Genomic DNA, 25,833 nt, shown 5'->3' on the forward strand with positions numbered 1-25,833 from the left:
AAATCTGGCAAAAAAAAATAATTCAGTATTTTTTTTTTAATCTAAGCTTGCAGCAACAATACTACCAGGAGGAAAGACATGTTGTCTCTGCAAGCCTTCACACCCTGTGTCAGGAAATACTACTCCTTAACTGAAGATGCTTTAAATCTCTACAGAACCTCTCCTTGTTTGAAAGTATACCTCACAATTGCACTGAGAGGCTCTAAATAAATCTCTGAATAACTGCTGCATAGCTCAGATTTCAATATTGCTGTGATCTAGAGTGGGGTTTCTTCACCATCGATGTTACTGTACATTAAATGTACATGCAAGTTCCAAAATCCCCGTTTGGAAGAGGATAAAGACAGCTGTGGGTATGCACACTGTTTGGGAAACATTTGTGTTTCATTCACAACCCACAAAACTCTTTCAACCCCAAAAAGCTGTAGGAAGAGAGTCATCTTTAGATAACTCCCAAGGAGACTTCCACAGCCAAGCCAATCACCCTGCACTCACTCCCTTTATAGACAAACCCAACCACTTTTAGCACATGATTCATCCCACCTATTTTAGAGGTCCACGTTGGGTCAGGAGGCTCCATGCCTCCGCAGAGGCTTGTTTTCCCCCTTCGCCATGCCCGGAGCAGAGGGCAGCCAGCTCTGATGCCAAGGTCCAGCTGACAGAGGTCTATGTCTGTCCGTGGATTCCACCTCTGGCCCCTAGTTACCAATGCACGGAATTTTACAAGTCAGAAATAATTCAGAACGTCGGGTTTTGTAGTGACTTATTATTCATGGCACCCAGCCAGCCAGGGAAGGAGGGTGCCTCTATGGCCGCTGCAATGGGTCATGGTGAGCAGCAGGACTGGGGAAACTGGGATGCATGCACGGTTACTGCCAGCTGCTCACCCTGGCGTGGGCGCCGCTGCCAGTGACGGCTCCTGAGGAAGATTTGTGAATCCTCGGCCTCGGGGGTCTGTATGTCAGGAAAGGGGGCAGCAACATGCTCTCAGCGGGAAATAAATGGCCCTAAGAGAAGCTGCTGCAGGGCTGCTGCAGTCAGAGCGAGTGCAGTGAGAGCAAATCCTGGGATGCTGATTAATCCCCCTTTAGGAAGATATTTATTAGGCAAATGTCTCCCATTCACATGCACATCTGCAGTCAACAGAGCAGCTTTCACTTTTTTTCCAGCCCAGCAAAACAGGAGGGTGGGAGGCTGCTGTGGCGGAACAGCGGGTGGGGGCTGGGGGAGCTCAGCCCGCTCCGGGCATCTCAGGTCAAGCATGGAAAAACCAGTTGAAATGAGCAAGGTCCAGGCTGGAGGAGAACCTGGAGGTAGTTGAGAAGAGCTTTAAACCCAGATACCTTCCTTGCTTGCTTGCTGATGGAGACATTGCAAGGACAGGGTGGGAACCGCCCATGCCAGCCAGCCTCGTCCTGCTGGGATAAACCGTTCCGTAATCGCTGCATTAATATAACCTGGGGCAGCTTCTGCTGTCAAACAGTTATTGCTCAGGTTGATTGATACACACCCTGATGAGCAAAGGATTGTGTCCGCTTGTAGCTTTTGCAGAAGACAGGCAGACCCGGCAGCACCCCTCTCCTTGCCCAGCAGATACTGAGCAGTGGGTCAAGGGTGCTTACAGGGGACCTGCCTTGGTGTTCCCTACTCCTTAAGTACAGATGCTCTGCAGGAGTAACTGCTCATCCCAAAATCTTTGCTTTCATTTGCAATCACACTGAACTCATTGCTTCAGGAGTTACAGCAGAATTAGTTGGAAGCTTCAAGTCATTCAAAGCCCAGGGTTGGACAGAAAACCTGAAATTGCTGACCGAGAGCGGCGTGGGAGCTCCCCAGCAGGGGTAGCAGTAATTCTGTTGTACATTTGCTGGGTGCGTCCTATGACCCGTACAGGGGAGTGACTCCCCCCAGTCCCAGATGACAGTTGCAGTTTTGGGAAGGATAAAATACTGACATTTCCGAGGCTTACTGGTTTGATGTGCTAATCCAAAGCAAAGTCAGCCTAAGGCAGACCTGCTGAAGGCAAAGCAAGTTTCTTATTGAAATACTCAAATACCTTCAGCCCCCAGAGCCACACAATCTGCCCTGGTTATCCCAGGACTTTTTCCCAGCCATACCAAAGGATCGAACATCTATACAAGCTCCTTCTTTACTGAGCAGTGAGAGCTGCGGAGAGCACTGGCATGACATTCAAACTCTAAACTGTCCATCTTAATTAAATTAGTTTATCCATGAGGTTCAGCGGTCGGTCATGGCATGTGGGAGATTTTCCCTCAGGTCGTGGAGGAGCGAGAGTAAACCCAAGAGCAAAATCCTCAGTGACTTGGGATGACAACTGTGTTCTTAAAGACTGTAAGCTCCTGACAGAGCAGTTGCCTTGCCAGCAAGCTGCTGTTAACAATATCCTTTTTATTCCAGGGGCCCAAATCTGCCGTCTGCGAACCTGACTGGCTTTTGCAATTGATTTCAGCAAGGGCTTTGATTTTCACTGACATTTGGCTCGGTCAGTCACAGCTGCTTGCTCCTTCCCCATCCCTCCTCCCTGCTGCACACCAGCCCCAGAGCCACCCCCTTGCCCCCGTTTACAGGGAAAGCTGAAATCCTGGCTTTGTAACAAGAAAGGCAGTCTGGCATTCAGACGGTGAGGAAGGACTTAGAAAATCTGGTCTGGTGCCTGTGTCTTCTTCGAGTTACTGCATGATAGTGCATAAATCACTGCATCCCTCTGTGCCTCAGTTCCCTCACTGTGGCGGAGGATGATGGTACCCCTTTTCTCAGGGGAACAGGGGATATTAATTACTGTTCATGAGATGCTCAAATGTGGCAGCATAAACAGTAAACAAGTATTTAGCGCCCTTCTAAAGATAACTCATCTGCAAATACTCAGGTCCATAGCCTGGGACTAGAATCGGGAGCTCCCTTGGCTGTTATGTAACTGCAGTGGGTTGTTGTGGGGTTTTTTTTAAGGAATGGGTTGATTTTATTACTGTAGTTATTTCATAAATAATCAACGCAACTAACTGGAAAGGATCAAATAAAAATAAATGCCTGCTTAACACAGGCATATGGAAACTAAGAATTATTTTATTTTTGAAACAGCAACCTCCTATCTTTGGCCTGAAGCTTTCAGAATTCAAAGGCAAACACTGCCCTGATTTTTTTTTTCTCCCCCTTTCCCCCATCCACAGACGTTTTGCCTTTGCGTTGGTGAATACGGGGCTGCCAGGTACCTCCCCAGTGCAGGAACCCAATTGATCCTTGCCAAGGCAAGACATGACAGGGGGACACGGGGATGCCGTATGCCTCATCGGGGAAATCTTCCCGCAGGAGGCTCTGCTCTAGAGCAGGAGATGTTCTTTTGGCCAACCCATCCATGGAGCAGCAAGGCCACCACCGTACCTGCACCGTGGCTGTCTCTTATAATCCTACATTCAGTTCTAATCTGAACTAGCGCCTAATCTCCAGTTCAGGCAGTCGCAGGCTGTGCGAGCTGGGAGATGCTCTGGCTGCCGTTGCAGATGATGCTCGTTAGAAATGGGCACTCCGCGGGCGCTCGAGCCTGCTGCTAGTGGGGCCGTGCGTGCCTGCCCCGCCGAGCAGGCCAGCAACGCTGCAGCGCTTGACCACGACCAGGTCCCATAGCCACTCCAGGAGGAGCTTCTCACCAGGGATGCCTGATGCAGCGCGAGCCTGCAGGGTGCTGGCAGCACTGCTCCGGGTGGGAAGGTGTCCAACGCCTTACCTAATCCCCCTCTCCCATCTCTTACTCCTGAACAATTTTTAGTAGAAAAGTGAAGCAATGAAACCCCAGTGAAATCGAGCTTTGGCATCACTGCGCATCCTCCCAAGGACCGAAATATACCCCACAAGCTCCTGGGACAGCAAACCCTGCAAGGTGCCAGTGGCATGGCTGGGCTCACCGACGGATGGGAGCACCTCCTGGGGGGATGAAGCTTGTCGGGGGGGGGGTGCTGGGGTGCACCTCACAGGGGCACGTGCACCTCGCAGGGGGTTGCAGGGATGTAACTCAAAAGAGGCCTGGATGCCTCCTCAGGGGGTGTGTGGGGGATGCGTGCACCTCACAGGAGGAAGAGACACAGAGGAAACTTTCATGGGGGTGCACAGGTGCACCTTGCAGTCGGAGGCACAGCTGAAGCTTGCGGGGGGGGTGGTGTGTGTGTGTGTGTGTGGGTGGTGCACAGGTGAGGCTTGTGGGGGTGACACAGCCGCACGCCGCAGGGGCGGCTGCACGGGCGTCACCTGGCAGGGGGATGCACCCCTCAAGGCGCGGGGCCGTCGCCGGGAAGCGGGGGTCGGGCTCGCCGCCCAGCATCCCTCCGCCTCCACCCCGTCCCCGCACCGGCCATGCACGGCGCATGCCTCGGGCAGATGCCGGCCGGTTCCAACCGGGAGAGGCCGAAGCTTTTCGGGTCCTGCGAAGAGGAGGAGCCCGTCCTTCTCCCTGCGCATCCTGCTTCCCCCACCCCTCCTCTTCTCTCCGCCTGGCGGAGAGGCGCGGAGGCTGCGGGGCTGGCCGCGCTCGCCCTACCGCGCAGCGGCGTGGCTAGGGAAAGAAAGTTACCGACCGGGGGCGGGGGGGGAGATATGGGGAGGGGGGTTTATTTGGGCTCGGGAGTGCCTCCCCCCCCCAGAGTGCTACCGCGCAGGGTGGCAGGGCCGGCGCGTCCATCCGCGCCCCGCGCAGGAGCTGCGCAGGGACGGGCCGCCGCGGTGAATGACTCACCACAGAGCAGCCCCCGGAGCAGCCCCGCCGCAGCCCGCCGGGACGCGGTGTGGTGCCGGGGCGAGCGACGCCGGGGCCCCCCCACCCGCGGCTCCGCGGTCCCGCGTCCCGCAGCGACTGTTCCAGAAAGCCGCTGAGCGCGTGGTGCTGGCGCTATAAATAAATAAATAAAGACAGACAGACAGACACGCACCCCCCATGCACCGGTGTATGCGGGTAGAGATGTGCGAGCCCCCGGGAGGAAGCCGCCGCCCCCCCGCGCAGGGACGCGCCGTAGTAATTTGCAAGGGGCGGTGAAGGGGATGGGAAGGGGGGGGCGGGGGGGAAGGCGTCCCGCCCCCCCCCCCTCGATCACATGGCGACCCCGCGCAGCCAATGCGGGGGGCGCTAGGACCCCAGGGACCCGCGGCCCCCCCCCGCCCTATAAATGCCTCTCCAAAATGCAGCGGAGTTCCTTTCTCCCGTCCCGCCCGGCCGCGCCGTTCCGCGCCCCGCGCAGCCGCCGCCACTGCTGCCTGGCGGGTTTCCGTCCCTGCTCCGCGCCCCGCTCCTTCCCCCTCCCCTTTTCTTTTTTTTTTTTTTATTTCTATTTTTTTCAACCTACCCCCCCATCCCGTTTTTCTCCTCCGCCCCCTCCCCGCGGCCGGTTTGCATGCATTGTCTGTCTCCCAAGATGGTTTGTGAGACCAAGATTGTGGCGGAAGATCATGAATCAATCCCGGGATCCAAAAAAGACACGATCATTGTTTCTTCCTCCCAGATGTGGCCCTCTTTGGCGGGCTCCCCTTCCTCCCCCCCGCCTCCCCTCAGCTCCCCAAAAGAGGACCCCCGCCGCGACAATGTCTATATCCGCGAATTCCACCCCTCCGAGCAGGAGGTGGTGCGCCGCATATTTTACGAGGGTATCATGGAGCGGATCCCCAACACGGCGTTCAGGGGGCTGAAGCAGCAGCCCCTCACTCAGCTGCTCTACGGGCTGCTGGCGGGTGAGTATCTGCTCCCTTTTGGGGGAGGGGGTCGCGGTTTTTTTTCATCCCCCCCTCTCCTCGCCCCCCCGGGTCTTCACAAAATGGTCGGAGAGGCGGGAGGAGCCGGGGACCCGCCGGCCCGGGCGCGCTGCGGCGGTGCGGTGCGGTGCGGCCGGGGAGCGCCGCAGCATCGCGCGGTGAGGGGCGGCCGCGGAGCCGCAGCGCTGCGGCGGGGGCTGGGGGGGGGGGGGGGGGGGGGACTTGTGCCGCTGGGGGATGCGCGACCCTGCGCGGGTTTTAAGGGTGTGGAGGGGGGCCTCGCCGCGTAAGTTGCGCGAGGGTGAAGGTAGAGTCGCCCTTCTAGTTATTCCAGGCCTGGGGAGGGTGCGCGGGGGGTGCGGTAAAAGGGACCGGTGCGCGCTTTTGCACGGCGCACTGCACCGCCCCCGCGCAGCCGGGCGCGGAGGGGGGGGGGGGGCGCCGCGTGCCGGCGTTGCCTGGAGACGACCGGGCCCGCCAGCAGAGCGCCCCCCGCCCCGGCGTGGGGAGGGGGTAACCCCTGCAGCAGGGCCGAGCGGGGCGCTCCCCTCCCAGAGCGGCGCGCCCGAAATAGCGCCTGCAAGGTGCCCCCTCCCCGTGCAAATAATTATTAATAACGCGTCCGTCCCTCCGTCCCCCCTCCCGTCCCCCCCCGGACGCACACACATTCGCAGCCGTGCCCCCAGCCCCGAGCAAGCTTTGGGCTGCTCTCCCGTGCCCTTGATGGCTGCAGGCAGGTTGCACCCCGTGTCCCAGCCGGGGGGACAGCACGTGGCCCTGTGCTGTTGAGGGACCCCCCAGCAGGCGGTTGGGGCGCAGGGGGTCGCTGCCGGCAGCTATGAGAAGCAGGGGCCGTGGTGGTGGCCGGTGGGAGTCTCGGGGGCATCCGCAGAAGCCCCCCAGGCCTTTGGCAGCCCCCCCCCCGGCATCACGATGGCAAGTGATGCCGCAGTGACAAACACATGGCTGCGGAGGCTCTTCCGCCCCGGCCACCTTCGGCCTCACCGTCCGGAGCAAAGGGGACCCGGGGTGTCCCCGCCAGCCCTATGGCATGGCGGCCCCCGCCCCCTCCCCCCCCAGGCTCTCTCCAGGCACCCCATAAACTTCTCAGGGGTTATCTTGGCATGATGCGGCGTCACTTAATGCAATAATCTTGAGAGCATGAATTGTGTGTGTACTGCAAATGTATATTTTGTCTGTGCTTGTTTGTTGTTTGTTTTTTCGTTTTAATTTTTCTTTTTTTAGTAATGAGTTTGTATTCCGAAATCAACACTAAATTCTCTTTTCTGACAGGTATCGTTTATTTCTCTTCCTTATCTCCATAGTAATATGCTTTGTTGTGACCAAGTCCTTCCTGCTGACCTGCTGTTTGCCCATCTTTCTGATGGGCATGAGGTACTACTTCAGTAGAAAAGTTATCCTCCACTATCTCGATTGTGCGCTGCATACGGACATGTCCGATATTGAGCAATATTACATGAAACCGCCAGGTGAGTATGAATCCCCCGGAGGGAGCCTTCCCCCGGCCCTGCTTGGGGAACATGGCTGCTCCCTGCCTCTGGCGCCTTTTCCTCCTGTCAGCAGCACTGAGCAAGCTCAAAAGTCACCAGAATGCAGCTCTTTAGCCGCACCAGGCACAAAGCCGTCTCTGGGTTTGTTTTGGTGTTTTGTTTTTTTTTTTTTTGTGGGTTTTTTTTTCCTTCCACCCCCCACCCCAAGATGTCTAGTCACCCAGGACAGCCTCCCTCTGCCCCCTGAGCGCAGCGCTCCTGGGCCCCGCAGCCAGCCTGGGGACCGGGATGTGGGTGCTGGGGACACAGGCGGGGTGATGTGGGTTACTGCAGGCTAGGTCCACCCCAGCCCTTGCTTCTTGAGCTCAGCATTTCTTTGCTCCTTGAGCTTCATATTAGCTCTGGGAGCGGGAGGAGGGGGAGATGAAAGGCCTTTCAGCCCAAATGCATGGGGGAGCCCCTTTTAGTAATTACACCCATTTTCCCGTATTATTCAAGAAGAACATTCCTTAATGCAAGTGTTTTGGAAGAGGCACAGATCAGGTATGTAAAGGGATGCTGCCTGGGTTTGACATAATGTGCATTAATTCATTTGTTATGTATATGCATGTAATTAAAAATATGGTATCTAATATTTGCTTGTTAAGCTGTAAAAAATTACTTAAAAAAAAAAAAAAGTCCCTTTAGAACTTGTGAGGTGCCATTTTCCTTTCTGTAGGCACACATCCATGTTGAGGACCAGAGCAAGGGCATGTCTGGGCAGTCACTTGGGGGTTGAGGTTTGCTTTTGGTGGTCGCATAGTACTAGTGGTGAGCTGGGGGAGCAAGGCAGTGCCAGCATCCCACCTTAGTTCCGCCTTCTTGGGGTACCTGCTCTGTTGTTTTTCCTTATGACTGTGTTTTCGCTGTATCATTGCTGTTCCCCAGGTGTGACAAACCTCTTCCTGGGCACTTTTAGAGACTCATAGGCAGTACTATAGCCACAAACTTTCCTTTGCTTCTAATGTGCAACTTACATTTTGCTAAAATGATGCTTTAATGAAAATCCCCAAATATCTTAGATGTGCTTGGTTTAGATTTCATTTCCGATCATAATGCAGATCTTGTACAGATCTTGTCCCATCTTACATGCAGGGTGTGTTTCATTTACAGTGATTGTTTTTGTAAAAATTAAGTGACGTGTGACTTGTATTAAAAAAGCTCAATTAAAGGTGGTGTCACAAAAATAAAAGGGCTTGTAGAAAAACATTTCTGAAGCTCTGTAGTGAGGTACAATAGTGTGTTATGGTGGAGAAAGTAGCAGGGGACTCCAATAGAGTAAGAACAGGTAATGTGGAGTTAATAGGTGTTTGAGCTGCATCGCTCATTAGTGCTTGGGACTTGTCACAATTCGGGGCACAGATCAGAGCACCTGTATTCGTAATACAAACATATATAGAAAATAAAGGAAAGGGACTCAAAGGAAAAGTAATGCCCTCGATTTGTTTAGGGTCAGTAATGTACTCTGGTTCAGCTGTGTTGCCAATATGTCTTTGAAACATTAGCATTGCTTTTATTTGGTACCTAAGAAGGCTGATTTCAATTTTAGAGCAAGTGTGTGGGCTTTAATTTTTGACAGAATTTAATCATGTGTAATTAGGCTTCTGCCATGCCATAAAAAGCAGATTTATGGGATCATCAGTGCTTGTTAAAGGTTCTTGATGATAGTGGTGTTAAGCAAGTTGGCTGGAGTTGTAATTAGGTAAAGACCAAAGAGGCTTTGGGGACTGGGGAGGAGAAGGACATTCGTGGGTCAGGACTGGCACCAGCAGTGATGCCTGTCCATGTGCCATGAAGCTGCGTGGTGCTATTTGGTGTAGCTGCGCACGAGGCATGAATCCAGTGTTTTGCTCCCATTTCCCTCCAAAATACAGTTGCCAAATTTCTTCCCTGTAAGATAACAGTATTTATACTGTTCATCTTGGAAAAGCCTGGAGTTTTGTGTGCTTTGAGGGCTGGCTGTCTGAGCTGCGTTGCCTGACCGGACATACAGAAAAAGGCAGTGATGTCAGTGATGTGCCACGTCGGCGCTGCCCATCCTGCCCGAAGGACAGAAAAATGACAATAAAACAAATTCCAGCCCCAAGTTTGTCTTTTTTTTTTTTTTTTTTTTTTTTTTGGCTAGTTTGCAAATTAGCACACAGGCTGAAATGATTGCGGTGGGAAGGAGAAGGGCTTGTCCTGCGTATTGCTCCAGCTGAGATAATAGTGAGAGCTTTCTCAATGAGGTGTTAGAGAAGAAACGGTTGTAGTGAGGGTAATCGGATTGAGGGAACAGGGGCCCAGGGAGGCTGGAGATGGTCAGACCTTGACTAGACGAGTTAATAAACCCCAACCTGATGTTGCTGCAGGTTGGCCTGGCTTTGTTTGGGAGTACAACCAGGCAACTTCTTGCTCCTTCTTTGGAGAATTTTTGTTTACCTGCTTGAATATTTGTTTTCCAACATGGAAAATAGAGGAAGGGAGCATTTCTTGTTTTCTTAGGGTGACAAACGCACAGGTGGAACTGGGATGAGGTCTTAAGGTCTCAGATCATGATGTTGGTTGTGGCGTTGCTGAGGTTTTGCTGTTGGCATCCATGATACCCAGGCATGAAAAGCCTGTCCTTTGCAGTGGGCTCCTTGTGGTACCCATGGTTGGGGTACCGTAGTACAGAACCTCTAAGGCAAATAGCCTCCAGTAAGACAGGCATCTACAGTGAGGGAATATTTTAACCATTAAAACAAGTCATTCCCAGTGGTTTTGCCAAAGCATCCGCAAAAAACTGTGGTTTAATTTTAAAACCAAACCAAAAGGACCTGGTTTGCAATGGGATACTGTAAGCACCCAGCTTAATGATTAGTGTTGAACAATCCCATGAGTTACATCGTATTACGTTTTTTCTTCTGCAATTTTTCTGAACCATTCGCCTCCAAGTTAGTTATTCTTTTAAATTTCCTCTGCTGGGTTTTCTATGAACTGAAAAATATGTGCTGACAGTGATTTTGCAGAAGCATACTAGCCAAAATTTAACTTTGTTTTCTCTTGCCCTCCTACACTTACATCAAGGATCTGGCAGAACATTTGGGCCAGCACTTAACTTCGAGCTTGTGCGCAGTGGGGTGGCTTGAAATTGCTGTTGATTTCAAAGGAATTGTGTTGAGGCCTGTGCTGGGGTCTTAAAACAGAAGTTTGAATGCTTCAAACACCTTCCTGAGCTCTTTGTAAACTTGCATTTTTCATTTTAAAATAGCGCTTACTGGAATTTTCCTTTTTATTTTTCTCTTTTGTATTCTTCTTTCTTCTTTTAATTCTTCTGTCTTCTTCATAGCTATGAAAAAAGGCACTGGGGTGGTGGAAAAGAAAGGACTTGGATAATGGGCTTAATTGTCAACCAGAGTAACTTAGGCTTTAGTAAACAAAACAACAAAAACAAAAAAAAAAAGAGGAAATTAGGAAATTATTTTTAAATAGAGCCCTGCCTCTTGCATTTATCTATGCAAATAAGAGGAGCACAGTTGGAGCTTCTTTTATAGTCTGATGATTTTGACAACTAATCAGTTTTACAGTGTCTCTTCAAGCTTCTGTCCCAGTTGGTTGTGTTGTATGCTTCTTGCAGTGGTGTGTTAGAGAGATTCTTGCGAGGCTGGGGTCTCCGCTGGAGAGCTGATGGAAACCAGGACTCCTTGCCTCTGGTGCAAAACTGCTGCTCTCCAAAACGAGCGGAGCCAGGGCTTTGGCTGACAAGCTAGTGTGTCGTTCTGCAGTGGTTTAAAGTGTTATCTCCTGCTGCTGGCTGTCCTGGCAGTGTCTGCTGAGGGGCGTGTGTACGTGTTGTGGTGGTGCAAAGACCTGGTGGTAGTGGGAGCTGGCATTTGCCAGTGGTTTGGGACACCAGTGACGAGGTGGCTGGCTGCATTGCGATGGCCAGTGCCGCAGGGCGGGACAGACAGCACGGGACAGACAGCACGGACAGGCAACCCAGAGAGCTGCTGCTGTAGGATGTGCTGGAGTCTTGAGGGCATCTGCCTTGCGTAATGCAGCAGGCGAAGCTGAAGTGGTTGCTGCAGGAGGTGTCGGGTCGCATTAACCTGTTTTCAGCAGCAGCTGTGTGTCTGCAGCTCTGGCTCCTTGGGCGGGTGGGTGTCCCTGCTTGCCTCGTGCTGGGAGGGGACGCGGGCCTCTGCTCTCCTGCCTCAGCCCAGGGGGGAGCAGAGCCTCCGTGTCCTGCTGCCCTTTGTCCCCTGGTGCGTGAGGGTGCAGATGTAAAGCCTGCGGTGATATTCCAGCTTGCTGGGGGACAGGGCCCGACGGCAGAGGGGCTGTGGGGGGAGTGGCTCATCAGGGTTCAGTTCCTGCTGCTCTTGGGTGCCACATTCCTCAGCTGAGCCCAAAGGAGGAATGTCCTGCCCTTCTTGCCAGAGGTTTTGGGGTCATGTCCTTCTGCCAGAAGGGCACCAGCTGAGGTGGGGCCAGAGCTGGGTTGTAAGGAGGTGAGATCCTGTTTGCCGCTTGTTTCTTGCGAGGTGTTCACCACCTTCAGTGAGATGTTTGTCTGGGTAACAAGCTGGTATTTTAGTTGTGCTCTTGGATTGGGCCCATTCGCAGGGAGTTTTGTCCCTCTGGCATCAGAGCTGTCACCAGAGGAGCTGAACCTAGGTGCTTGCAAAGAGGTGAGCAGCTGGATGCGAGTTGTGTGGCTCCTGCTAACCCTGCTCAGCTGGTGCTAAGCCCCGGGGGGCTGTGTGGGGTGAGCAGCAGTGAATTTGGGGTGCAGGGAAAATCTTGGGAGGAGGTCCTCAGCCTGGGAGCTGTGGTTGCCCTGCCATGCCCAGACCCTTTGCAAGCCAAGGCAGTGGGGGTGGGGGCCGGGGTGAGGTGGAGAGTGTCTCCCCCCACCACGGAGCCCCTGGGCAGAGGAGCCCAGCTCTTCCACATTCTGGGTAATGCTCAAGCTGCCAGATAAGCAGGAGCACCGCTGCCAAATGATAACATTGTTTGGAAAGAATAGAGCAGCCCTTGCTTTGCAAAGAAAGGGCTTAGTTACCTGATGCTGGGAGAGGGTTCAGGGCTGCTGCTTCCCAGTGGAGGAATGTGTTTTCGGAGAGCCCTGCCCCACTCAAAGTGCCCAAGAGGCAGCTGGAATCTGAAGCATCCCTATCTTCAGCATTTCTTGCTGGCTTATGGAGTGCCCTGACCTCATGTATCTGCCAAACCCCTGAGCTAGCTGTCGTGTATTGGGATTTCGGCATGTGCCTCTGCTCACGCACCGCATAGGGCAGTCCAGTGGAGTGGGCCTGGAAAACCCAGGGGAGAGGCTGTGTCCTTATCTCCACCTTGGTGTTTCCCAGTTCTGCTCCCACCGCTGCTGGGAACTGAGGTCAGGTCTGGTCCTCAGGCAGTGGAGGGTCTGTCCCCTGAGCCCTTCCATGTGCTGGCATCTCTGCAATTCAATGAGGGTGCTTCAAGGGATTTGATCTCCATATCAGGGAGATCCTACAAGGTTAGGATTAGAGACTTTTGATGTATTTTATAGGGGGAAATATTATGTCTGAAAGCATTTCTGAGGCTGGGCTCCTGCGAGGGAGACTGTTGGGGATGCTGGTGTTTAGCAATTCCCATTGTTGCTTTTGGGTTTCTGCAGCTTAACAGCACTGGAACTGCTGGGTTTGGCATTTCTCATCTCTAGTGCCAAGTTTGTTGGGAAGCAAAATGTTTCCAAGTGTTAGGGGTGTGCTTTGTCCAGCATTAGTAATGGACTGAAATATTTTGGGTTTATTTGTAAAATGTCTTTAAAGTTAGTTTGCCTCTCCCAACCGCCCCCCCTCGCCTTCTGCTATGGCTTGCACTCCATCATGCGTGCCTGCCTTGTTTTGCTGTGGAGGAGCCTTGGTTTTTGCATCTGGAGGCAGGTCCATCCTGGAAGCACATAGTATGGGCACAGTGAGCAAGTGCCAGGGCCAGCACCAGCTTGCACCGGAGCTCTAAACCTCCAGCCCACGTTCCCGGAGCTGACTGAGGGCTTTCCCCAGTGTTGGCAGCAAGGGTGGGCTGAAGGCAGCTCTGTGTGCCCCAGCCCGACCTGCAGCCTTGCTGATAAGCACCGGGTAGATCCGGAGGTGACACAGCTGAGGTCCCTCGCGGTGCTGAGCCACAAGGGCCAGCTTTGCTCAGCCCACCTGAGGGCCTGCAGGGTTTTCTACCCCACAAAATCTTTATTATTCAGACTTTTTTTTTGTGCTTTTGGGGCATTCAGGTAGTGCAGAGTAGAAGAGCAATGCTGTCGGCCAAGGGCTGGCACACAGGAAAACTGAAGTTCTGATGAGCAGAGCAGGCTGTCCTACTAGGATCCAGGGCTGTGTCACCCGTGCAAATGGCATAAGCACGTTCACGGGCAAGCCGCTGCAGCCCTGCCTCCCTCCTGTTTATTTATCACTGGAGTAGGAACATATGCACAAACCCATTCCTCAATGTGCATATCTGTAAGACAAAAATAGCTTTCCCTTCAGATCCACGAGCTTTGGCACGATCCCATGGCAAAATTAGATGAAAATAGATTTTATAGTAAATTTTGCAGAGCAGTATATAACCTTTTTTTTTTTTTGCCCCCCCCCTTTCTTTTCTCCTCCATGCATTCAAAAATTCTTTGTCAAGGTAGTCCCTTATTGACATGACCATCCATTCATGCAGCAGTATTTGAGCTGTAGCCATGACTGGGTAGATGTGATGCTTCTGAATGTAAGCTCTGCCTGCAGATACTTAAAAACCCTGGTACATGCAAGTGCTGTTCATTATTCTTCAATACAAGAAGTAATAAATTGTGTAAATTGAATATTAGTTTTTTAGGCACAGTTAACTTCTCAAGACCAGCAACCATAAGTTGTGCTGGGACTTAAGAACATGAAGGGGGCAGGAATGTCAGAGGTGTTCTGGGTTTTTTTCTGGCTTTGAGTAATTTTTCTTAATGTTTTCTCTGGTGTTGAATATTTTGTGGCGTGGTTGCATGCAATTTCTCACAACTTATCTTAGTGAATAAACCTGAACAGGACTACAGAATTCTCTCCAAAAGTTTAAACGCAAATTGGTGACCCTTATGAAGAGTTTTCAGTGGCTCTTCTGCCTTCTCTTACTTTCTTAGCAATGGCCAAGATTTAAAACAATTACCCAAAAGTCTGTTTCAGGTTAAGATTTTCATAATAGCCTAAATTTAGGCTCTGTGTCGGGTATCTAACTAGTGGCAAGGGTTTTAGAAGTACAAAGCTTTGAGCCCCTCTTGACACTGAATTTTGGATGTAGGAACATGGTGAACTGAAAAGTGTTATTCCCAAGCACATTGTTATATTTATTCATTATATTTAGCGTCATATCCAGCCTCTTGGGATTATCCAAGAGTGTCTGTGGTCAGGTTGGTTCCTTCCAGTGTGCACAACCAGGGGCCCGCATACTTTAGAAATTACCGTGAGGCATTGCGCTGTATCTTAAGACCTCTAAATATATTGAAAAAGCAGGTTTTATGTAAAAGCTTAAATGCATGGCCTGATTTTTGGGAAGACTAACCATTCAAAATGTCTTCAAATTTCAGAACGGATTTCTGAAATTCCTTCTGTAGGCTTAAATCTTTATTCAGGGAGGTTATATTTAATTTCCCGGGCTGGGAATGGCTGGTGGGGCTCAGGGCAGCCGTGAGCCTGCTGCGGGCTCCAGGAGCTCGCAGCGTTGTTTGCCAGCGTATTGCAGAGTGCACACTTGCTTTTTGATAATGTTATGCTGAGGATCTGCTACAAATAGTCAACGTTTGATGCTACATCCTTCCAGTCTAAAGCAAAAAGAGAGACTTCTCAGTGTACTGCCAGTATCTGGTTCTGCGAGAAGCCGACGGATGTATGAGCCTTTTTTGTTGCTTTCTACATCAGCGGAACAGGGAGCTTCAAAGTGTGTTTCTAGATATTTTTTTTTTCCTTTTATTCAGCCCTCCCCCACCCCCCGCAGGAAGCTGAGAAATTGTTTCTTTTTCCTGGTAGGTGGCTAATGAAAGCAATCTTAAAGGGAATCCAAGGACAGCAGTGTGTCTTACCTAGTTTCTGTTTACACATCTATTAGTTGTAACCAAATAATAAGGTTTTGGGCTTTGGCTTTTTTTATTTTATTTGGTTGGTTTTGGTTTTTTGGGGTTTTTTGGGTTTTTTTTGGGTGGGTTTTTTTTTTTGTTTGTTTTTTTTTGCTAGAGGCTAAGTGGAAGCACCAAGAAGCCTCATGCCGTTTATTAAGGGTGCATCAAAAATTAGTTCGTAGAGGTCTGGTTAGAGCCAGGTACAAGCCGTGGTATCTGTTACAGATGGCTTGGAGCCATTCTTTCAAGTCATCTATTGACCCGTTAGACCCCAGCAATCAATTAACTATTTATGAAAGCATATACGGTATCATTTATTGTCTTCTATAACTGTTTGATGACTGTTTCTTTCAAGAATTGAAAATTTTATTTCTTGCAGTATAACTCTAAAGTTTAGACCTGGGACTCCCACAGTTTAGTGTCAGGCTGGGATTCTGCTTTAAAATGGGGATGCTGTGAGTGAAAGGAGGCTTTTCAAAGTAGGTAACAGGAAACATGTTTTACAGGTGTATTTTTAAGTGGCTACATGAGATACTGCTATTTAAAATTGGATTTGCAACATTGTAAGCGCCAATAGAAAAATACAAGGCAGTAGTGGCAGGTTAGAGCACGCTGCTTGAAATGGTAACTTGCAAGTCACTTAAAATTCATGTGCTGCTTCTAGGAATTATCCAAGTGGCAAAACTCAAAACCCAGAGCTTTTATGAGAAAATGATTTTTCAGTTCAGGAACTGGAAAATAAAAGGGAGAATAGTTTAGATCAGAATTAAGCTGATTTACTACTCCCTCTCTGTGTTTTCACTATGAAGAAGCAAAAAAATCGATGTTTACTGGTGAATGTAATACTTTTTTCAGCCTGGAATGGAATTGTTGGTTCTGTTACAGGTGTCCTGAAGAAGCAAAGGTCATACCCAAGTATACTATATTTAAAAAATGCAGATTATGGTAGAGCCATGATAGAGTTAATGTTAGTTACCTCCCAGGCAGATCCCTCTGTTCTTTGGATGGGACTCTTAAATCTATACTGGGATATACTGCAAACCTAGCAGTGGGATTGCCTGGATCCCAGGCCCTGTTTAAATGACGTGTTTAGGCATTTTATACTATGCATACATACAGGTGTAGTTGTTGAAGAGGTGGTGTTGAGGGAGACCATCCCTGAAGCCCCAGTAGCCAGGACGTCCCCTGCAATCCCGGGGAGGGCCGAGCTGTGCGCAGGTGTCTCGGCCAGCCGCGCGGGGGGGATGAGCTGTGTGCAGGATTGGTGCCAGCCTGGCTTTCCTCTGCACTTTCTTTTCCAGCTGAAGATCTTTGGTGAATTCAGGACAAATGTGTAAATTGTTTTGAATTGACAAAAACTGCATTTTTAATAAGCCACTTGCCTAGATTTATCCTTGATCACCACTGTACAAGCTGCTCCTCCTTTCTCCTGCCAATGTGCTTGAATCCTGACTTGGAAACCAACATCTGAGATGCGAGTTTATTTGCTTTTTACAGTTGGAGCTCTTGGTCTCTGTGCTAATGCTGCTAATTGAAATGGGGGGTGATAGACCAGCTGTCTGGCCATGAATGGCTCCTCAGTGCACCTCACATACAACACTCATTTCAACAGCTATGGGATAATAGCATCTACTATTGGGAACCCGCAGTGGTTCCTTGAATTATTTTTTCCCCATCTTCCGTCCCTTGCCACAGCAGTTCTGTATCCCACTTTTCCAGTCTTATGTCAAACTGCAATATTTGCTTTTTTTTATCCTTTGAATTCTGCTTGGCTCTCTTGTCCATTCCTGTGCTGAACTCTTGTTCGAGTTTTTCGAGTCTGGTTCTTGCTTCATTCATCACTTCTGACATTTCCCAAGAAAGGTGGTCCCATACCCATCATCCCTTTTTGTATCTCTCCGATCTTCCCCTTTCTCCCATTACGCTTGTAGATTTATATCCCTTTGCTTAATTTCATTCTCTGAGTACTCTCTTCTCCTTCTTAGTTTGTTGTTCCAACATTTTGCATGGCGAGTGCAAGTATAATTTTTTTTTCTTGGTAGAATACTCAGAATAACAAAGATGAGAAAATAAGTAAAAGTCAGCAGCTTAGCAGACACAATATCCTTGTGCTGAAAACAGAGTGTGTCAGTGCACAAACCCATGTGTCGGCAAATGGTGGGGAGAGAACATTTTGCCTAAAGGCAAATGAACTGCCAGCAACAGGATTTCTTACACCTTCTTTAGAGCATCTGACCCACATCGCTCCCAGATGCATCTGGGCATGGCTTATTGATCTTTTCCGCTATGGTTTTGCCCATAAACCCCATTCTTCCCATTTTAATAGGATATATAAAATCATTACTGCTGTCAGAGTACAGCAAAAAACCCATTTCATTTGCTGAGATCAGGGCTTTTTGTTCTTTTTTTGGAGGTGCCAAATCTGTTCATCCTCCCTGGAACTAGATAACAGCATCAGAAACACTGTGTAACACTTCTAGTGGGAATCCAGGAAAGACCTAAATCTGTAGTCTTTCAATTTAAAATAATGTTAAATAGTAGAACCGCAAAGAGAAGCTTTTGAAAATAGCCTGGTTTGGAGCACCTGCCATTTCTAAGTGCTAAGCAATTTTAGATGATGGTTAGAGACAGAGCAATAAAAGCATGGCAGATACACGGCTGCTGTCCACTTAACAGCAGTGAGCATCTTGGTAAAGTCCTCCTTATTGGAATTAGATTGTTAGTGGTGGAATTTGTTAAAAAAGAGGGAAAGCAAGCAGGGGGTGGGGTGGAACTTACTGTAGGAAAGGGATCTAATGAGAGATTTTTTTTTATAATTGAAACTGTTTAAAAGGGGCATTTGTAAAACACCTTTTCAAGCTTTTGCAGCATGTAAAGTCAATTAGATCCACTTCATGGCTACGAAAATACACATCTGGTGTGATTTTAGAACCTGCAAATGTTCAGAGGATAACATCAAGCTGTACCTCTTGGGCAGTGATTTTCATTTGGGAATAAGCCATCATCAGGTTTTACAGAGCTTTTTTAGAGTCATCAGTAGTCTGAAAAGATCAAAGCATCTGCAAGCCTTCTTGAGAAGTGGGAACATTTTTCATGGATAACTCAGCTAAAGAGGATTTCATTGAAATTCTTAAAAAAAACCAACAACAAAACCACAAAAAAAACCTCCAACACAAAACAAACAAACAAAAAAACCACCCAAAACAACCAAGCACAGAACCCCAGGGCCTCCACGTTCACTGAGACTGAACTCTGGGACAGTTTGTCTTAAAGATTCGACGGAGCATTTGCTTCAGCTTAATCATGGGTTTAAATCCCTTGATCTTGTTGGGAGTTTATACTTAAGGGCATCCTTTAGTACGGATTCAAGTGCTCTCTTGGTATTTACAGGAAACTTGTGACAAAAATAGGAAATGCAGTGATGGAGTAAACCTGGAGTTTGCTCTGTGTGTGTCATCAGCTGCCTGCAAGATGAGTTACGACGTTTTAGGGAAAACTGGTGCATTGGAAGGAGGAGTTGTAGATGTGAACCTGCTCTTAATTGTATTCTTTCTGCTGCATGGAGATTTAGTGTTATTTGGTGTTGCCTTTGTAGTGGGAAAAATCCAATGGATCCTCAAAATACGGCATTTTGACACAGGCTCATGTGGATTTGCATCTCCTGGCTCTGGTTGCTGTTGGTACTGCTCGTATTTATAAGCTGATCCCTTTTCCCTGCAGATAGTTGGTGAATGAGCGTGCCACATGCTGGGGGTACATGGCGTAAAGGTATCTGCTTTCACTAGCCCTGAGCAGATTGCCCTTCATTTCCCACGTGTCTCCCTGATGGAGTGAGACAGGGCCTATTACCTGCTTACTCCACTGATTTTTTTTGCAAATCTCTTTCAGATCCCCAGCTCTTGTGACTAGTGTTGAGGCTAGGGCTCAAAGGAACCCCACTCGTGTGGATGTGGGGTGTAAGGTGGTGATAGATGATCATCACAGGAGATCTGGGAATAACAGGATTAGGCTTTTGTAGGTATTATTTTTGGTCTGATTTGTCTGGCATGGCAGTCTGAACATGTGGCAAAGGGTTGGTTGGTTGCTTTTTTTTTTTTTTTTTTTAATTTTAGAAATGTGGAGATGTACACATGTAATTTTCATTTTCTGTTAATGCATCATCCACAACAGGTCCATTGTCTGTGCCCAGCCCAACAGATGTTCATGTATTTATGGATGTAGAATTTTCTTATGCTGCCACACTAAGTAAATGTGCTGGTTTCAGTCTGGAGTACCGGAGTTCAGTAGAATTACACCCAAGGTGCATTGGCCTTGCTGTACTGGAAGAGGGGTGTAGAAGCAGATCGGTTTTAACAACAGTGAGCATCCAGGTGTGTGTTTTTCTGCACCATGGCAGTGCTCTGGCTTTACACGGAGCATTGCCACCGATTCGCTGGGAGTTAGAATGGAGGTGATGCGTGGTGATGGAGGCTCACGCTGCTTGGGAGGCTTTGCTGGGATCTGCAGCGTGGTGGGTGGAAGGTTGCAAAACCAAGGCTTTGTAGAGGACTTTTGTTTTCGTGACTTACATGGCAGAAGAAGTGAAGTCTTGACCTAGTGTCTGCCCTCCTTGCCATACCGGGCTCCAGCGGAGTGGGCGGGAGGGAGCCCTTTGCATTGGCATTCACAGCTGGGACACACCGGAGCAGCCTTACACCGGGGCTTAGTTTGGCTGAGTTAGGTGTAAATATGACCCACCAAGGATTAAACATTCACAGTAAATCTAGAAAAATAAGAGGTCTGCAGGCAAGAAAGGTGTTAATTTACAGTGGGAGCCTGCAGTGGGATGGCCACAGGGAGATGGTGCCTGAAGAGCAGTAGGTTGCCTTCACAGGCTTCTCCTGCTGGAAAAAAGCGTGTGTTTATTTTTAAGGAGAGAGCACCCATTGCAGTAGTGTCCCTGGGAGTCCTGGCTGTCACAATGGCCCAGTTGCCTGTGAAGGGCTGAGGACCCCCAGACACCATCTTAGGAGGGGCTCAGCATCTCCTGCAGCCAGGCTTTACAAGCACAGCAGGATGGGAATGCAGTGGTACCTCTGTCTGCTGACTGTACCTGACCATTGGAGTCACCACCTACCATGTCAGTTGGTTGAGGGTTGGGTTGGAGGTGTGGGAAGGTGCAAGCCCCAGGAGGTGCCTGAAGCTGTTCATGGGTCAGCTTCAGCCCTGCTGCAGCACAGCAAAATGTTTCAGGGTCCAGTCCGGTGTGGTGGGGCGAGCGCTTCCTTCCCTGCTCTTCCAGAAGAGGGTGAGCTAGTTGGTGTGTTGCAGGTTAAGAGCCATTGCTGGAGGCAGACCTCCAGTGTTTGAAGCATGGTGGTGTTAAAAGCACTTGAGGAATACTTGGAAGGTTTGCTTCCAGAGAGGTTTGCTAATTACTTATTCATTTTTTTAGATGGGTCAGGAGTTGCATTTGCTGTAAACTGAAGCGTTAGCTCTGTCACTACCTCCATGTAGACTTGGATGTCAGAAGTGCATGGCATGCCCCTTTTCCAAGGGAAAGGCCTTGTTTCTTGGCATGCTGCGAGTGGAAACTGCTTCCCCCCATCACCTTCCATGCCAAAATGAGCATCTCTGCAGCAGCACTGTGCTGCCTCGATGACAGCAGGGCAGAGAGGCTGTGGGTTTGGTTGGTCGACCCAAGTCTGATTCTCCTTATCAGCTTTACTATCATTTCAGTCCCTCTGTTGTTTGGTCATCTACTCCTCACACAGAGGTTAAGGGAATAGGTTTGACCTCTTGGTTGGGGGGTTCATACTAACAGTTCAGACAGAATTGGTCCTGGTGAGAAGTGTGGGCACCAGGAGCAGTGCAAGAAGCACCCTTGGCGAGCGTCTGGGGAAGACAGAGGTAGTTAGCTGTGCTTCGCTACCACCCTCACTCCTTACCTCCTGAGCTCTTCCCAATCCATTGCAATGGATTTTGCGGGCTCATCTTGGTGTGGCAGGTGGTGACTGTTCATGTGCTGTTATACAGTGGGGTGGGTTGGTCCCAACTGATTAGAACTGGCATCCTTGTTGGATTGCCTCAGCTCTGGGAAGGGTATGTGTGCAGCACCATTTCAATCTGCTGTGCTAGAAATAGGAAGAACTATTTATTGCTTGCAATAGACTCAAGGAGATCAAGCCATGTACCATCTGACTTCAGCCTGTAGTTTGTACCAAATCAGTGCCCTGAACCTTTTCTTTTTTTTTTTTTTTTTCTGATGTCTTCCTCCACGTTAAGTAATGCATTTTCCACCATGGTTTCGGAGAAAATATAACTCCTTGTGACTGCTATTTCACTTCTGTAGATTATTAGTACAATAGAAAGCTAGAGGTCAGGGAGGTTTAACTCACTGTGTTAGCAACAAGGTAGGAATCTGCAGAAATAAAGGCTTTGAGAGCAGCAGAGTTGCATTTATCATTAGCGTGAGGAGAGTATCATGGTAGCTTCTCCTTGCCATGCAACATTTAATGACATGCAGTCCCTGTCCATCAGTTCCTGGTACGCCCCAGGAAGGAAAGCAGAGGAGCTGCCTTGGGGTGTGAGACTTTTCTGGTCCGTGTTTCTGCACCATAAATATTGCTAACTGCTGCTCATCACTATTGCTTGTCAGCTGCCGTGGCGGTGGAGGCCTCATTCAGAGGCTTGTGAAGGCAGCAGGAATGGGCTAAGGGGAAAAAAACCCTAATGTTCAGAAACACTGAAACATGCCATGCAGCATGTTTTGTCTGAGTACATGCATCCTTTACATGACTTAGCAATGGCACAACATTCAGTTCTCTTTTCTGTCACTCCTCTGCTTTACAGACACAGATTTGGGGGTGTCTGCTGAATTGGTCAGCATCTGCTCCAGCACTTAGGGAGCCCCATCCTATCTATGCATTGGGATTATATGCTTTAAATTGCAGTTGGTTACCTGCCAGAGGTAACCTATTCCCAGCTCTGCTGTCCTTGATGCCCCTAAAAGTAATGTAAGCAATGTAGTCCTGTTTTGGGAGCATGTTTTGCTTGGTAGGTTTCGCTTTTCTTTATCTGTCATGTTTTAAATATGTAAATGTTTTTAGATATCCCCCCCCTTTTCACTACAGGTGGGTGATCCGGCTGGTAAGGTAGGGCAGGCACCTCTCAGCCTTGTTTTTGACTCTGATTTAAAGAGCTTGCACACATAGATGGGTTATTCTGTCCTAACGCATCGTTATACCATAACCTTAAGTTTGAACCTAAATCTTGGGTGCAATTCATTTTGCCTACCTTATTCCAGGCTAAATTTTGCAATGAGCTGTGTAGGCTTTTGACGTACACGGTCTTTTGCAGAACAGGGGCTCTCCCAGAGAGTGACTCGCCTTAAAAGTGGTTGACCTCGGTTAGAGCAGCATAAAACTCCTTGGAAGTCTTTGCAAAGCTCAGAATTGCATTTATTTTTTAACCTAAAGTAAATGTAACATTAGTTTCTCTCTTTGCTGTGAAGCATTTAGTGCACTACCTGTGTAGATACAGGCACTTCTGTTGAACTAGAGGGAGTCTTGCCTAAATTTAGGCCAGACGAGCAATGATGGATGGCGAAAATAAGATCGATTCTATCAGTTTTCCCCATATGATTTATGGCTAGGCCAACTGCTAAGCTAAAGGGAAGTCATTTGATGATTATTGCTCAGTGGCTTTTTATAGTAATGCATATGAAGTAGAAGTCAGCCAGCAAGTAATGAATTCTAAAAGATCCAATAATTTTAGATTTTCCAGTTTTTTCAGTATTTAGAAGTGGAAAGTGCTGTAATGTAAATTCAGTACCTTTCTGAAAGCAATAAATCCATATAGCAAAAGATTGATGTAGAAGATGGAGACTGAGCCTTAACAATGTCCTTTGAAGGAGCTGGCATAAAACACAACCAGCAACACATTTAATCTTGTAAACTAATTTAACTAACGAGCAGCTGATTGTCACATCAGTCTTTTGGAGCAGTTACTGGGAGGATGCAGGCTAGCAAAGCTCGCAGAAGGGGCTTGATTTCTTTTTTTCCTTTAAATTTTTAACTAAAAACCAGTCTAAATTCTAAAACATTGGTTTACTTAAGGTCTGACACTGCAGTTGATAGGCTTAGTGTGGATTTTGGATGCATAGGGAATACCTACTCTGAAAGTGTTTTAAATACTTTTTCCTGGTTTTGTCCATTTGTGCAGCCCAGTCTGTTCTGCTGAGCCAGCTCCATTGAGCTGGGACTCATCATCCAGTTAGTCCTGAGGACAATGCCAGGCCAAAATCGCATATTCTAGTCTTTATCCACTCCTTTAAGCTATTTAATTCTTTGCTTATCGATAACAATTGCTCACATGCAAAAACTACAGACAATGCCTGGTTTCTCAAACTGTGCTTTCTCTTGATGACCCAGCAGGTAGACCCCCATCGCTACACTGGTGGTTTTGTCTCTCCTTTCTCTGTAGCATGTCCTCCTTTTCAATAGCGGAGAGCAGAGCGATGGACCAGGCTAAATACACCCTGATAACCAGGGTACTTCTAATCCCCCATAACTGCTTTTGCAGCTTTTTCTTGAACAGTTGTTATATGTTGGCTTTATTACAGTCTTTGCTTTTCAAGGTGCATCACGGCCAGCAAAAAGAGCCAGATACAAGATTTCAAAGTCCTGCTCTTACGCTTCTTAATATAGCACCCTCTGAAATGTGCTGGAAGGGCTGTCTTTACCCCGTCTGCAGCACTGCCTGGATTTCAGCTGTCTCATCAAAACCTGTTCCTGAGATGTGCTGAGCACTTCCTGGGGCTTTGCTGAGCTCCCCTAGTGCTGGTGACACTCTGGGCCCCGCAGGACTGAAGCCTGCTTGAAAAATCTACCTGTGAAGTACTGACACAGGGTACGGCCGCTAACGGCTTGTGTTGATCCAGACATCCTGGCTGCATCCTCCTAAAGCTTTAGAGTAGTAAGGTACATGGGTAGGAGCTGTCATATAGGTGCTTCAGAGGAACAGGGTGAGCTTTAAAGCAAAGGTTTTAAGAAGATTAGAAATGCCTGCTGGATTACATCACCAGCAGTGACAGCAGGAGATGCTGTTTAGGACCAAACCTGGCCACTTTCTGAAGTCCAGTTGCTGCAGAATGTGTTTTGCTTTTCCCCGGTCCAAATATTAGAGTGAAAGTAAACTGTAGCTAGCTGTCAGCATCTTAGGGGTTTTCCAGGGGATGTGACGCCCCAAAACGGAATACCAGTGATAAAGTAGCTGGGTGCTTTTGAGGATGTATCAGCTCCATCAGGAAGTGTGGAGCAGGCACTGAAGAAAGTCAGTTCTTGTACTAGTACTCTAACTTGCTACCCCACCACCCTTTTCAACCCCAGGCGAAGGTAAAGCTGGGTTGTAGCAAAACCTCCTGGTGGGACCATCACCTGTGCAGCGTGTGCTGCTGCTCCAGGTTTATCAGTGGTGGCATGTTATGGCATATAACAGTCTGAATCCAAATATGCTTTTGGCTTTGCACAGAAGTTTAGGCCAGCCGTTGCCTGCAGTCCAAACCACCATCACCCCTGTGTCCCGTTTTATGCTCAGGTTTATCAGCTGCAGAGGCCACCTCTGAATTCCCATCTCCTGGGGCAGTTTGAGACCCATTGCTGTTGTGGGTCGTAGTCATGGTGTTTCTGGTAGCAATTGCTTGTGGAACCGCGCTGTGGCAGAGTGGCAGGTTGAATGCTGGATGCCACATCCCACCGACCTCCTACTGCTTTCAGCTCTGGAGGCTTTGTCTGAGCTTAGAGACGGTTGCAAGTAGCTTCAGCCCTCAGTAGCAACAACAAAGGTGAAAGCTAGCAAGGATGGAAGAGAAGGTAGATGGAGAAGTAGCTGAGATGGTTGTTCAGGACCAAATCATCCATCTCTTTTCATGCTGTGTAGGTGATCTCGTTGCCTGCTACCCAGACGCCCCATGAATCAGGGGGTGTCACCCACCCCCGGCATATAGATGTGCTGCCCTGTGCTCTTCCAGCAGGGAATTATTTATAATGGAGCAATGAATCCTGCAGTGGTAGGTTATGTGGAGTTATTTATGGCAAAGAAGGGGTCCCACAGCATTTCTAATTTCATGCATGAATAATTCCTGTGTGTCCCTGACATTTTTCGTTCCCCCGTGCCTGGGCCTTGTCTAGTGGAAAGGGATGCTCACGGGTGTCAGGAGTGTCAGAGTCAGGGTCTCTTGCATCTCACCTGGTTTCTATGGCCATAAACTACTCTGAAATGCCATTATTTTGTAGCAGCCCTCCAGGAATGCCTTTTAACTGAAGTGCAGAATTATTAGCAGAAGCTGTGAGAGCTGTTACACAGCCCTGCTTGAAGCTAAGGGGAGCTAGAAAGATGGAAGGGAAAGAAACTCAAGATGGAAGTAAGGAGAGATAATAGGATAATAATGTGCCTCATAAACAC

At 48.9% G+C, this 25,833-nt stretch overlaps 1 protein-coding gene across 1 annotated transcript in view; it reads left to right on the forward strand.

The window, feature by feature from the left end:
* The first annotated feature begins 5,195 nt into the window (after positions 1–5,195).
* The window catches only part of NAT8L (N-acetyltransferase 8 like), a 31,072-nt gene continuing 10,434 nt past the window's right edge, over positions 5,196–25,833 (forward strand). The window contains exons 1-2 of the mRNA XM_040592360.1: positions 5,196–5,730; positions 7,077–7,241. Coding sequence (XP_040448294.1) covers positions 5,397–5,730; positions 7,077–7,241 — 499 coding nt within the window. The 5' untranslated portion in view covers positions 5,196–5,396. The remainder of the gene's footprint in view (positions 5,731–7,076; positions 7,242–25,833) is intronic.

The sequence above is a fragment of the Falco naumanni genome, chromosome 1, assembly GCF_017639655.2.
Source record: "Falco naumanni isolate bFalNau1 chromosome 1, bFalNau1.pat, whole genome shotgun sequence".
In the NCBI taxonomy this organism is placed as follows: Eukaryota; Metazoa; Chordata; class Aves; order Falconiformes; family Falconidae; genus Falco; species Falco naumanni.